The following is a 13,794-nucleotide window of genomic DNA, read 5'->3' as shown; positions in this document are numbered from 1 at the left end:
TATGGCTCTGGATACTGGGCTGGGCCGAGAGTCGGGCCGGACGCTGAGCCTGAGAGGAGAGGGCCTGCTGGTTGCGGACTAGGCCGGTCTGAGTGAAGAAGCTTGATTGAGCCCGGCTTTGAAGGTTGAATGAGCCAGGCTTGTTGTGCATATCAGGTGCGTGGGCCTCTACGTTATGGGCCTTTGGTTGTGATCAAGCCCCTGATCCGGGGTGAAGAAATCCAGCGGTCATCACCTTCAATAATGAATTAATTATCAGACACTGAAGCTTGTGTTTGGTATCTTTGATTGATCAATGCTTAGATGGGTTTTACTTGTTTGATGTATATGTATACTTTTCTTGACTTGGTCATTTATATTTCAGGGACTTAAATAATAAATTAACCAAAATTGAAAAAGGAAAATCAGACCTTGGAGCTGTATATCACAGCGTGGCTGCAACTGAGGTCCAATTAAAAGAATCCTAACAAAACATTCCCTCCTTGATATTCATGAAATTGTCCATTATAAATAGAATTACTCGCATTCAAGTCTTGATAATTTCTCCCCAAGCCTTAAATAAATTAAAAATTAATTACGGATTTTGGCTACTCCACCAATGAGACAACTATCTTACATTAAACGTATCTGCCTTTTTGCCAAAACAAAGACACACATCTGCCGCAAACTTGGGGTTGTAAAGGTAAAGCTGAGGTAGAGGTTCTCGAGAATCGGGCAATATCAATGGCAACAGCTAACACGCTTGTACACATCGCTCGGTTTGCGTTCTTGCATTTTTACAGACTGAATTTACTTATTTGCCCTTGCAAAGTATGCAAGTTCTTTTTAAAAAAATAAAATAAAATCATACAGTCTATAAAACTTTTTTAGGAATAAAAAACATTTATATGAAGAGCAGGATACATTAATAAATTGCATCTTATAGTTTCTTTTAATTATATTATTTCTTTTAAATAATTGTTAGATTTGTGTATTTTTATTTATAAAAATTATTTTTTCTTTAAATTAACATAGCAATTTACACACCATATGATCCATTTTATCATTATATTTTATATTTTCCAAAAAATTCTTTTTTTTTTTTTTGGCCTTTTTCATTTTGAAGTAAAGCTTGAAAACGGAATTGGATACTTTGATTTGAAGACAGTTTTGCGCTAACCGAACCAGCTCCGAACTTCCATCATAAATTTAATGCAACCACCCCCATAGCCTCGAAATTACTATATTATCCAATTCATCATATTTTTTTTAAAATAGGAAATTTAATTTTTTATACAGCCTCCTCAAAAATATTATATATATATAATTAATTTGTTAGAATACAAATTATATGTCAACATCTATCTTTTAAATTTTTTATAAATTGATTTTTTTTATCAAATATGTTACAAGAGAAATTCGAAATTAGTGCATATAAAATATTTAATCGTCTATGTTGAAATAATTTGAAATTTTTAACGTAAATCTATTTAAAATATATATTCCAATCCGTGAATAAACGAAAATATGATTTTTTTTTTTTTTTAAATTTAAGTAGCAACACATAAAATGCAAAATAAATAAATAAAGGGTAATATCGTCCACACAAAGAATCCACCACCCAGAATTTTGACGCCTAACTAATTAAATTGAGTAGGTGTTGCATTCTACTGAAATAAAATCAATATTAATATTTTTCGTGCCAAAGATTCCCTCTCTGTAAAAGGCACCACAATTTTTCGCTTTCCATAAAAAAAAAAAAAAAATTTGGAAGAGCTTATATTCACTGCTTCTCTTTCTCACACGTCCTCGCCTCCTTTTCATAGCTCACTTGAACGCAGCCTTCTCTCGCAGTTGTCTGGAGTCCAAGGGAAAAAACCACAGTAATGGGAGAAGAGAAGAAGCCTCAACCAGTTGGTGTTTGGCCTACCGTTAAGCCTTTCGTTAATGGTGGTGCCTCAGGCATGCTTGCCACCTGTGTCATTCAGCCCATAGATATGATTAAGGTATATTCTTATTACCTGTTTCTGCATCCATATGGATTTGTTCGTGTATTTATAGATCAGTTCTGTGGTTTGCAATTGTTTATGACTTAAAGTTTGAATGTTTTTGAGTTGTAATTGGTCCTTTTGGTTGGTTTTAGATCTGGGATTTTATGGATTGAAAGGGTTTATTTCTTTTTTGCTTTTAGTTGGAAGAACTTGCCTTGTTTTTTGATGGATTGTTTCTCTTTTGGATTTGGTATAGGTGAGGATTCAATTAGGTCAAGGTTCAGCGGGTCAGGTGACAAAGACCATGCTAAAGGAGGAGGGTGTTGGTGCCTTCTACAAGGTGTGCTTCTTTTAGCTAACTGAATTTTTCAAATTTGATATTATGAACTCTTGGTCTAATTGAATGGTAGAATTTAGATTTTATCGTTGTAAGATCTGTGTTAAGAGGCTCGATTTTTTTGTCACTGCTTGATTTGTCTGCGTAATTTTTCGTGTGGAAAATTTGAGGTGGCCAAGATAATGCTTCAGACTGGCAAAACTGGGGCCATTCAATGCCAGATTGAAATGTGTTGTGTAAACCGGGTCTAATTTTTCAAGTTCAGACCTTGTCTCTCTTTTGATACAATGGGGCTTCTATCGAATCATCAGTTTAATAATAGATATGCAAATTGCTGTTCTTGGAACAGATGAGGTGAAAATGAGAATGAAATTGTTGAATCTTTTCTATTTGAGATATGTCCTGTTGCTCTAGTGAGGATGTGGACTTGCATTACTCACTAAAATAACAATATTTTGATCAGGGCCTATCTGCTGGACTACTCAGGCAAGCTACATATACAACTGCCCGACTTGGATCATTCAAGTAAGTGTTTGACAAGATATTGAGCAAGACAACTCTACTGTTCATCAAAATTTCAAGCCTAACCTGTCATGACTTCCAAGTTGGTTTATCTTCGTGAAAATGTAAAATAATTTGTTTCTGAGTAATATTGACTAATCTTTTTGGTTTATTTTACTTAGGATTTTGACCAACAAAGCAATTGAAGCCAATGATGGGAAGCCTCTTCCTCTATATCAGAAGGCTTTGTGTGGGTTGACAGCTGGTGCTATTGGAGCGTCTGTTGGCAGTCCAGCAGATCTAGCACTTATCCGTATGCAGGCTGATGCCACTTTGCCTGCTGCTCAGCGCCGAAATTACACAAATGCCTTCCATGCCCTTTACCGAATTGTTGCAGATGAAGGAGTTTTGGCACTCTGGAAAGGTGCAGGCCCTACTGTTGTGAGGGCAATGGCATTGAACATGGGGATGCTTGCTTCTTATGATCAAAGTGTGGAGTTTTTCAGGGATTCCCTTGGTTTTGGTGAAGCTGCTACAGTGCTAGGTAAGATCACTGGATATATATACATGTGGAATAGATATCATTTCTTTTTCTGTACCTATCACGTTGATCTCAACTTTGTTTCTTATGCTTAATCCTTACCAAAATATTGAGTTAGCCAAATGCATAGTTCTAGCCGAAGTTTTTAAAGGCCTGCTATGAACACAAGGCTCCAACCCTAACACCTTTTTGCGAGACTTTTAATAGGCTTTTGCCTTATGTGCCTAGATGCATGATCTAGGCACAAGGGTTTAGGAATTCAGTCCTTTATTTCCATCTCTTACTAGCACTTCCATGGGTAAAAGATTCTACTACTAGACTAGAAATTTGCAAATCTACTTTAGTCTGGTGTTGATACATTTGGAAGTTGCCAGAATTGGTGGTACTAATCATAAAAATCACTGGATTCTCACAAAACCACTGTACCTTTGATCATACACATCTTGTGTTCCCATTTTCAATACTCATACTCCATTATTCCCTCTTCTTATACCTTGTTTTCAATCTTTTCTCATTATTTCTCTCATCTCTACTGCTTGTTGGACTCCTCTATTCCTAGTTTATTTGGAATTATCCTCTTTTTAATAGAGCTATATCATATATGGGTCCTTTGTTTCAGGATCTTTCTGAAATTGCTTGCTTTTTTTTTTCTTTTTGAAGAAAAAAAAAGGATACTAACTTGCTATTAAGGTCATCTATTTCTTGATGCCCTTTGTTTCTGTATATTTAGGTCCTCTGTTTCTAAATTATCTAATTTGCTTCTTCCTCCCCTTTTTATCACAACACCAATAGTGCTATTTGAGTTTGTTTGTGGATGTCAAAAATCTGGGGTCTGGTCTTAGATGTCCAAAATTTGGGTTTATTTTATTTTCTAACAAGTTGTTATTATTGTTCTCTTAAAGAGGTCAGTTAAGAGCAACTGAGAATTGATAGATACAAGGCAGATTTGTTTAATGATTTTGAAGCATTTCTTGTTGAAATAGATGAAGTCTTACTCATTTTATCCATGTGAAGCATTTAGTTCATAACTTCTGATATGCCCTTTGTCTTGAAGAAATTAATACAATCAGCAAAGTCTCTTATATAGTTAAAATTTTATGATTTTATTTGTCTCAATTAGTCATCCATTTCTCTTTCTTAATAAGAAATTACAAATGAGTTTCATATAATAAATGAACCAAATCTCTTTATTTAATCTTGTAGCCATAGTTGAAAACACCTTCTGAAGGTTTATGTTGTGAGCTTATACTTTTTCATGGACCTCTTGGAGGATATGCTTTCCAATCCGTGATCATTGGCTTGCAAGTCTCTCTCTCTCTTTTTGTGCAACATGGATTTTTATGTCGTATCCTATGACCTCTAGTTTACTCAATTCTTTTCAGGGTTAAACTATATGTAATATTATCATTTTTTTAACATTGAGGAGGTTGGGCTGTTTCCTGTCCTTGCATTAGAGATTTTGCTATTGCGCACACTAGTGCACATGCCCATTTGTGTGTGTATGAGTTCATATTACAAAATGTTATATCGTGAAACAACAGGTGCCTTATGGATGCATACTATGAATGGTACAAAAAGAACTACATTGTGTTCAGAATGTTTATGTGTAAGCAAAACTGTAAAAGTATAAAGGCTAGAGTAGCCTAATGGTTATGTTGTTATCAGATTTTCTTCTTCTTTTTTTTTTTTTAATAATAACTTGAATGTCTTGGCAATCAATTGGAGTAGAAGAGTTGCTCCTTGCAATCTTTGTTTCCTGTTATGTCGGACATTCTCTTCCCTTTAGAAACTCTTGTCTGAAAACCCTTAGTCAGAGTTCAATGTTGACTATACCTTGCATGTATTTTGAAGTTTTAAATGCTTGGCAGGTGTATGATTAAATAATTAACTTATTTTGTCCTCAGGTGCAAGTTCTGTTTCAGGGTTCTTTGCTTCAGCATGCAGTCTTCCTTTTGATTATGTTAAAACTCAAATTCAGAAAATGCAACCTGATGCTGAGGGAAAGTATCCCTACACTGGTTCTTTAGACTGTACCATGAAGACTCTTAAGTCAGGAGGACCATTCAAATTCTACACAGGATTCCCTGTATATTGTGTTAGAATTGCTCCACATGTCATGGTAATGATCTCTATGTGTCTCTCAGTGCCTGTGACATACAGGCATGGACCTGAGCTGATTGATTAAACGTAATGTATGTTTTCTGGAGTTCTAACTGTTGGTTGTTTCCGTTTGCAGATGACCTGGATTTTCCTGAACCAGATCCAAAAGCTGCAGAAATCTGCGGGGTTGTAGACTTTAGCGGAGGAGATTTCAATTGACTGTAGCTATTAAATAATGATACTTGTTGCCTGTGTTGTAATTTTTGTCTGGTCTTGGTGGTTGTTAACAACCCTCACACATCCCACCAATTTATTTTGAAATTTTTACAGTGAATTGAGGTAGGATCTCCAAAATTTGATTGAACTGTTTATCTTTAGGGCAGTGGCAGATTTTGGACTTTGTTTTTTAGTTCAAGAAGAGTTTCTCATTGAAAGGTCCTTTTGAAGAGAACATTGAAAGCTAAATAACTTGTGTACTTGGATGATAGAAAGGGTATATTAAATTCTGTTGTTCCTGAAACAAAAGTTTGCCATTTTCGCTTGGCTTTTGTTGCCATTCTTTTAATACAACTACAAAGCAAAGTCCTCTAAAGATGGATTGTTTTGTGGGTACTTCTTCTTCTTCTTCTTCGTCACAACGTCCTCTATTAATTCAATTCTTCTGTAATTTATAGGAGGACCAAAAAAGAGCAGCAGCAATATAAATTACAGTTTTCGATTAAAATTTTAACTGAACTCAAATGTTGGTTCGGTTCAGAGTAATGCCGGTGAACGCCAGTGTATTTGCTTGACGCTGACAGTAAAACTGACGGAACGACTGAGTAATAAAATCCAACGATTAGCTAATAAATTTAATTAATGAAATGATTAACTAATAATTAATAAATTTAACTAATGAAATAATTAATTAATTAATAGATTTTCTCATAACAGAATGATTAATTAATTTAAAATTAAAAAAATAACTAATATATTTTCTTAAATAGTAAATTTTGTTAAAAAAAATTTTTCAATATATTAATATATCCACAAGTATCAAATTTTATTAATGAAATAATAATAATAATAATAATGAATAAATTTTGAAATTAAAACTTAGTTTATATTTTTTTATATTAATTGAATTTTCTTTCTTAAATTTAAATTGTTCTAAAAATATTTTAAAACATTTAAATTATTTATTTATTAGATTTGTGAAATCATCTTGGAATATGTTAAGAGATGTTTTAAAGGTTTAAATGTATAGAAATAAAAATGTATAATTGTTTATTTCATGAAGGTGATGCGTCTTATCAATTTGGTTAAAGTTATAAGGGTTGAGCCCATTTTTTGCGTGGAACTTTCCTCAGTAGTCCCGCAGATATGTTAACATGTTTCTTGGATGCTGGCTGTTTAACTTGAGTTTCTCCATACTTTCAACTAATTTTATATTACAACATATGTATATTCTCTGTCGGATATGGGAATATTACTTCGACTATTGTGCTGCAGCATTCAAGTCATAGATGCTCGAGGATTACCAGGTAATGCAAAATGTTGAATCATATGTTTATTACAGCATTTAGAAGATGTTAACCAATTCACTGACAGCATTTCAACTTGATACGATGATGCAGGCAGTGTTTTCTCGCCCTGGAAACACTGTAGCCTTTAGATGATCCATACAAAATGTTTGCATCAGCATTCCCAGAAGAGTGATCATACGATGCCATATTCCAATAGCTATCTGTTGCTGCTTCACTTCTTTCATGCCTGCTTTCTGTAGTAAAAGCTTTGTTCTCATAAGCCACTATGATTCATGTAGTAATCAGAATCTGAATTGTGTGAAATTATATAATATATTTGGCCAATAACTAAAGGGGGCAGATTCAGGGATAAGAAAATGACAAAATTAATTTAATTTATTTTTCTTAATTATATGGAATGTTGATATTAGCCTCATCAAATAATTAAGATGATTAAGAAAGTGGGGAAATAAGAAAAATGCTTAATTATTGGGTCATTTCTGGTACGAAGAGAACAAATTGCTCAAGAATATGAGTTGGTTTCTCTCTGGTATTCATGTGCAATGACATTATTGTAGTTTCTTATATATATATGATGATCTTGACTGAACTGAAAAGCTCGTGGCTTTGTAGATATAAAGAGTGCAATAATAATAAAATAAATACGTAAAAATATCCTCATGGATAATTGAAGAGTTGTTAATAAATGTTGTAGCCAACTTTGCTGCTGCAACCGCCGGCAAGGGAACGATAGAATCCAAAAACCACAGGATATGGAGGTTCATGCACGTTCATGTTTGCTCTTCTCTTTGTCATTTTGGCTGCTGGTCACCCACATCAACTCGCTGTATACTGTCCTACACAGTTTTTTTTTTCTTTTAAATATTTATCATTAATTTATCTAAAGAATTATAAAATAAGAAAATATTTATCATTCATTTAATAGAAAGTATATAGATAAATAAATTCCAATTGGACAAAAAAAGTCTAGTTGCCCATGCTATGTGTATTATTTATTTATATTATATAATTTTTATGTACTCAGACATTTTCATATAAGCAGTGGACTGTTATTAAAAATTTCTGGAAAAATGAAGGGATTAAAATAGCATTTTCAGAAAAGCCGGCAAGGAAATGTGGGACCCGAACAAGCTGGATTCAATAGGTTTATAGACATTAGGGGGGTCCCACTATTTCTCTCTCGGATTCCAATTGATATATCAAATTGCATTCATTTGTTGTCTTTGGCTTTCAACAGAAAAAGAAAGTGAGAGCTGTGAGGGACAGACAAGGAAAGATCTTTTTTTTTTCTCTTATAATTTTCATCTCTTCTACAGCAAGAAGAAGCAGTGATACAGTCTATAGCAGAGAAGAGATTGTTGCAGTTCATAGCTAAAGAAGCATCACTGAGGAGGAGAGAGAGAGATGAGAGAAATAATAAGCATACACATTGGACAAGCAGGAATTCAGGTTGGAAACTCTTGCTGGGAGCTGTACTGCCTGGAGCACGAGATCCGCCCAGATGGCATGATGCCCAGGTTAAATACCCTTTTCTTTTCTTTAAATTTTTTTTCCTTTTTATTTTTAGCGTTTAATGCTTAAGTATGGTGTATAATTGGTTGTCGAAGTTGTAAGATCAAGAAGTCTTATCTGTTCTATTTGTATTCTGTCTGTTTATTTTCTTAATATTGGTTCCTGTAATTTTGGGATCTGCTGTCTATGTGATTTTTTGTTCTTCCCCTCTCCTTCATTGGTTTATATGTTTTCTTTGGGCATTTGAGCCTTAAAGTGGAATTCTGATTGGATCTTGAATTTTTCTAACAATTAGTGCCTTAATGTTTAGGTTTGTTCCCCCTCTTGTCTAATGAAATTTTATCCTGTAAGTTTTAGGGTTGATTCTACTGAGAAATACAAGTCATGTTTTCTGACTATTGATTCGATTGATTCGTGTTTCTTTCCTTTTCTTTCCCCTTTTGATTGTGCTTTGTGTTGGGTGCTTATGAATCTAAATGTCTTGTGCAGTGACACTTCAGTGGGTGTTGCACATGATGCTTTCAATACCTTCTTCAGTGAGACTGGTTCAGGCAAACATGTGCCCAGAGCTGTTTTTGTTGACTTGGAACCAACAGTCATTGATGAGGTTCGGACTGGACCTTATAGGCAACTTTTCCACCCTGAGCAGCTTATTTCTGGGAAGGAAGATGCTGCTAATAATTTTGCTAGAGGGCACTACACAGGTGAGAGAATTTATTCCGAAAAGTCCACATTATGCGAGTAGCTTTTATATGTTCGCGAGTATTGTTGGAATGAGATTTATGTGCTTATGGCTTGTAGTTGGAAAGGAAATTGTGGATCTCTGCCTTGATCGAGTGAGGAAATTGGCTGATAACTGCACTGGCTTACAAGGGTTTTTAGTGTTTAGTGCTGTCGGTGGTGGAACTGGTTCTGGTCTTGGGTCTTTGTTATTAGAACGCCTATCGGTAGATTATGGAAAGAAATCAAAGCTTGGATTCACCATATACCCTTCTCCACAGGTACTTATAATACTCAAAATTCAGTATTTGGATTCCTCATACAGTAGCATTCATTTTCTTTTTTTGTGGGACTGTCTATGGAAGCATGATTACAGTAACAACTAGTCATATGCATTTTTAGACGAAGGCATGATTGATGAACAAAATAACATATTTTGTTGTCAGCAATTTAGTGTATGGAAATATGGATACTCTTGCTATTTGTTTTAATGAAGGCTGTTTTATTCAGTTTAAAATACAGCCTACAGTGAATTTGGATACAACCTTATTATTTCAAATCTAAAGAAAAAAAAAAAAAAATATATATATATATATATATAGAGAGAGAGAGAGAGAATTGAATTGTACGACTCAGCAATAGCTAACTTCCCTTTGATTGTAGGTCTCAACTGCAGTTGTGGAGCCTTATAACAGTGTACTCTCTACTCATTCCCTTCTTGAGCACACAGATGTTTCTGTACTTCTAGACAATGAAGCTATATATGACATTTGCCGAAGATCTCTAGATATTGAAAGACCAACTTACACCAATTTGAATCGACTGATATCTCAAATTATATCATCATTGACAACTTCATTAAGGTTTGATGGAGCCATTAATGTAGATATTACGGAGTTCCAGACTAACCTTGTACCATATCCTCGTATCCACTTCATGCTTTCTTCATATGCTCCTGTCATCTCAGCCGAGAAGGCATATCATGAGCAGTTGTCAGTACCTGAAATCACAAATGCTGTATTTGAGCCTTCAAGCATGATGGCTAAGTGTGATCCTAGGCATGGGAAATACATGGCCTGCTGTTTGATGTACCGAGGAGATGTGGTTCCCAAAGATGTCAATGCTGCTGTTGCCACTATCAAAACTAAAAGGACCGTTCAGTTTGTTGACTGGTGAGAAAATATGCTTGCAACTGTAAAAAGGGAACTTCTCTTTTGCTGATGGACTAATATTTTGGATTTCATTCGCAAATGATTTTTAACTTTCCCTTTTGCCCTTTGTCTTCTCACATTGATGCCTAGTTTTTGAAATTTTAAGCTATTGTCTTATTGTCCTACATAATTTGATGAAAAGATTGTTTTACTTTTAACTCTCCAGGTGTCCAACTGGCTTCAAATGTGGTATCAATTATCAACCTCCAACAGTAGTTCCTGGGGGTGACCTTGCCAAGGTGCAGCGTGCTGTTTGCATGATCAGCAACAACACAGCTGTGGCTGAGGTGTTCTCTCGCATAGACCACAAATTCGATCTAATGTATGCCAAGCGGGCATTTGTTCACTGGTATGTTGGTGAAGGCATGGAAGAAGGAGAATTCTCAGAAGCCCGTGAAGATCTAGCTGCCCTTGAGAAAGATTATGAGGAAGTTGGTGCTGAAGGTGGAGATGACCAAGACGAAGGAGAAGATTATTGATAACTTGTTGCAGGATCATATATATTTGGAGTTCAGTATATGAAGATTTGCGATCATCCTTGTCATAATTGTTATGATTTCTGACGTTTAGCACTACTGGCTGTAAAATTGTTGTGCATGTGTTCCAAGTAAATGTGTTTTGTGGTATTCAAGTCTGATATTTGAAATAAAGAGTTGTCATTTTCATGAGATATTTTTATGAGCTGTATTCCACCCTCATCCTTTGGTATATAATATCATTGAATGTTCTATGTCATAGTCATGCCAAAAATTTCATTTTTACATCTTATTCCCTTCTAAAATGAAGGCTTTGGCTGCTATCCATCCTTAGATGCTGACTGCCTCGCAGTATAGCGTCAGGTGATTAAGACCGCTTGTGTACCGATGAGAACAGTTTGTTTGTTAGCAGTGGTTAAGATGTGGCTGCAGCACAATTAATGGCCGCAATCAAACTGTAACCCAAGATGTTTGCTTCAATTATAGTTGTTACACTTGCATAGGATTGGCGTACAGAATAGCTTTTGTTTTATTCATGAATTTTTACTTATGTCTAGGAGATGAATCTCAATTACGTAGCATGTAGAGCTAAATATCTCAATGGATGATTCTCTTTGTGCAACAACTGCAAATCTGAAAACTCTTCTGCATGCATATGCTTCTCCAACCACAAAATTAAGCAGTTGAAATTGCATGTTGAAGCACCGTTTTAACAGTGTAGAAATTAACTTGTGGATATCAATGCAGAAGGTAATACGTGAAAAATGCCTAGCAACTGAGGAAAGAATTCCCAGATTTTAAGCCATAAAGTTGGTATCACAAGCATTTGAAATCTAAAGCGTGAAACAAAGTAAGTTTTCTTATACTGATAACCACTCTTATCAAATTCCCTGCAGCATCATTAGACTCGTTCATTAATTTATCAAAAATATCAGCCTATACTTCTCTACATTCTTGCATCAAATACCACAGAGAGAGAGAGAGAGAGAGAGAGAGAGAGAGGATCAGCTAGGACAGAAGAGGTGGCTCAGAGTGGGAACATCCCAGAGTGTATCGCTGGGATCATAATTAGTATTCACCAAGTAGTCATTTACTCCAGTCATCGCATACGCTGCTGCTGATACCTCCCTTTCTACCTTCATTCCTTCAAATTCAGCTAATTCCAACTCATTAACTGCAGGTAATAGACCAAATTTTTTTGGCAAGTTCATCCCTTCTTGCATCAGTGGAAGCTGATCAAACCCAGTTGAGAATGGCCATGAAGAATAATAGAATTGAGATGAATCAGCCAGTCCGAGTCCCCCAGCGCCGCCGCTCAATCCTGGTCTGTATACATCATCAGACATCTGGTAATTTTCTTGTTTCACACCAGTGCACAGTGAATCGAGATTGTTATTACCAGATTGAAAACTATTACTACAATTACTGAATAGGAAATTTTCACAGCTGCTATTGATACTGCTCCTAGTACTAACCATAGTGCTTGCTTCGATGTTGGTTTTTGAGGTGGTATTTGCAGGACAGTTTTGTTTCAAAATCTTTTTGTGATTAAGGAGATTTCTAAGTTTGATTGAGATAGGAGAGTTTGTAGGAACGTGGGTGGTAAAGTTGGTTCGAGTATTCGAACCACGAAGCAAGCAAGCGGCTTCATCGTAAGCTCGAGCTGCCTCCTCTGCTGTATCAAAAGTTCCAAGCCACATTCTAATCTTCTGTGTAGTGTCTTTGATCTCTGCTACCCATTTCCCAGAAGCCCTTTGTCTGACCCCAACAAACTTGCTTTTGCCATTGTTGGTTGTGCTCCTCTCTTTGAACTTGCTCTTTTTGTCTGGTGAGACCGCTCTAGGCTTCTTTTTAGATTGGTACTCCATATCTGCAAAATGATGAAGAAGAAAAGCAACTATATGAAAGATAGAAGGGTTATTTATATAGTGAAAGCTTTTGAGTTGTATACTGTTGTAATGTTAGTGGGAGGTATCGTCCTCTACCTCTATTTCTTGTCAGCATGTCGTTTGAATTTGCTCTCTTGTAAGGATGACTGATTTCTCAAAGTTGAGTTAACACACCAGATAAATAAATAAAATTTTCTAATGAAGGAATGTGCTTCAGGAGCATTGAATAATTCCCCTTAATATAAAACTCATTAATTTAACATAGAAAAATCTATTAATTTGTATGTTAATCTTTAATAAATAATGCCAAAGTTGGAGAATTCCAGGTCCAATGAAGACATGCAAGCCATTTTCAAACAAGAGGGAAAAGTTAATGGTGTAAGAGATGAGCGATTGTCCTCTCCCTCATTTAGTCAACGAAAAAACAAAGGGGAAAATGGTGAAAGCACGAAGGAAAGACACTTGGAGTCCTCAAATTTCAACAACTGGATGATGGGAACCTTTCAGAAAAGGAAAACCCAATATCTGCAAAAATCATATACATATATCTATTCTACATTTTTACGATTAAGCATTTGCAAAATTTGAACTACACATTTATGAGCAACAAGGACAATTAGGACATATTAATCTTCTGAGGATTGCGCGAGAATTCTCCAATTTCGATTTAGAGCCAACTTCATAAATTTCAAAAAAAAATTATGCTTAAATTCTTTTTATTTAAATAATTCTCATCTTTTTTAACATAGTTTTAGTTTACTACAAAAATTTAATTTCACTAAATTTATACATTTTATTTTTAAAAACAATCATGTAAAGTTGCATTAAATCAACAATTTTACTGAAAATATATTAAATTAATTAAAAATAGAAAACATACCTTCGAGGCATATTAAATTAAAAAATAATAAACTTACATAATATCTGTTTTAAAAAATTAACATAATAAGACAATATATTGAATAAACAATAATGAATTAAAAAATTTATTTTTAACAATAAAAATATAAT

General features: G+C 34.9%; 3 protein-coding genes across 3 annotated transcripts; 2 read left to right on the top strand and 1 right to left on the bottom strand.

Moving 5' to 3' along the window:
- The first annotated feature begins 1,678 nt into the window (after positions 1 to 1,678).
- Positions 1,679 to 5,969, top strand: LOC110602385 (mitochondrial dicarboxylate/tricarboxylate transporter DTC). Its single transcript, XM_021739885.2, has 6 exons — positions 1,679 to 1,985; positions 2,227 to 2,310; positions 2,771 to 2,832; positions 2,991 to 3,352; positions 5,254 to 5,468; positions 5,586 to 5,969. The coding sequence occupies exons 1-6, from the start codon at positions 1,866 to 1,868 to the stop codon at positions 5,640 to 5,642; spliced, it is 900 nt and encodes a 299-aa protein (XP_021595577.1). The 5' UTR covers positions 1,679 to 1,865; the 3' UTR covers positions 5,643 to 5,969.
- Positions 5,970 to 8,197: 2,228 nt separating this feature from the next.
- Positions 8,198 to 11,090, top strand: LOC110601703 (tubulin alpha-5 chain). The gene is made up of 5 exons (XM_021738944.2): positions 8,198 to 8,492; positions 8,977 to 9,191; positions 9,289 to 9,488; positions 9,871 to 10,379; positions 10,585 to 11,090. The coding sequence occupies exons 1-5, from the start codon at positions 8,380 to 8,382 to the stop codon at positions 10,895 to 10,897; spliced, it is 1,350 nt and encodes a 449-aa protein (XP_021594636.1). The 5' UTR covers positions 8,198 to 8,379; the 3' UTR covers positions 10,898 to 11,090.
- A 154-nt stretch (positions 11,091 to 11,244) lies between these two features.
- Positions 11,245 to 13,577, bottom strand: LOC110601704 (ethylene-responsive transcription factor ERN1). The gene is made up of 2 exons (XM_021738945.2): positions 12,880 to 13,577; positions 11,245 to 12,764 (listed from the first exon to the last, which is right to left on the bottom strand). Exons 1-2 carry the CDS (start codon positions 12,896 to 12,898, stop codon positions 11,899 to 11,901), a joined length of 885 nt encoding a protein of 294 aa, XP_021594637.1. The 5' UTR covers positions 12,899 to 13,577; the 3' UTR covers positions 11,245 to 11,898.
- Positions 13,578 to 13,794: the final 217 nt, after the last annotated feature.

Source organism: Manihot esculenta, chromosome 15 (assembly GCF_001659605.2).
Source record: "Manihot esculenta cultivar AM560-2 chromosome 15, M.esculenta_v8, whole genome shotgun sequence".
NCBI lineage: Eukaryota > Viridiplantae > Streptophyta > Magnoliopsida > Malpighiales > Euphorbiaceae > Manihot > Manihot esculenta.
The sequence above is the reverse complement of the archived record's forward strand: the minus strand, read 5'-3'. Positions and strand labels throughout refer to the sequence as shown.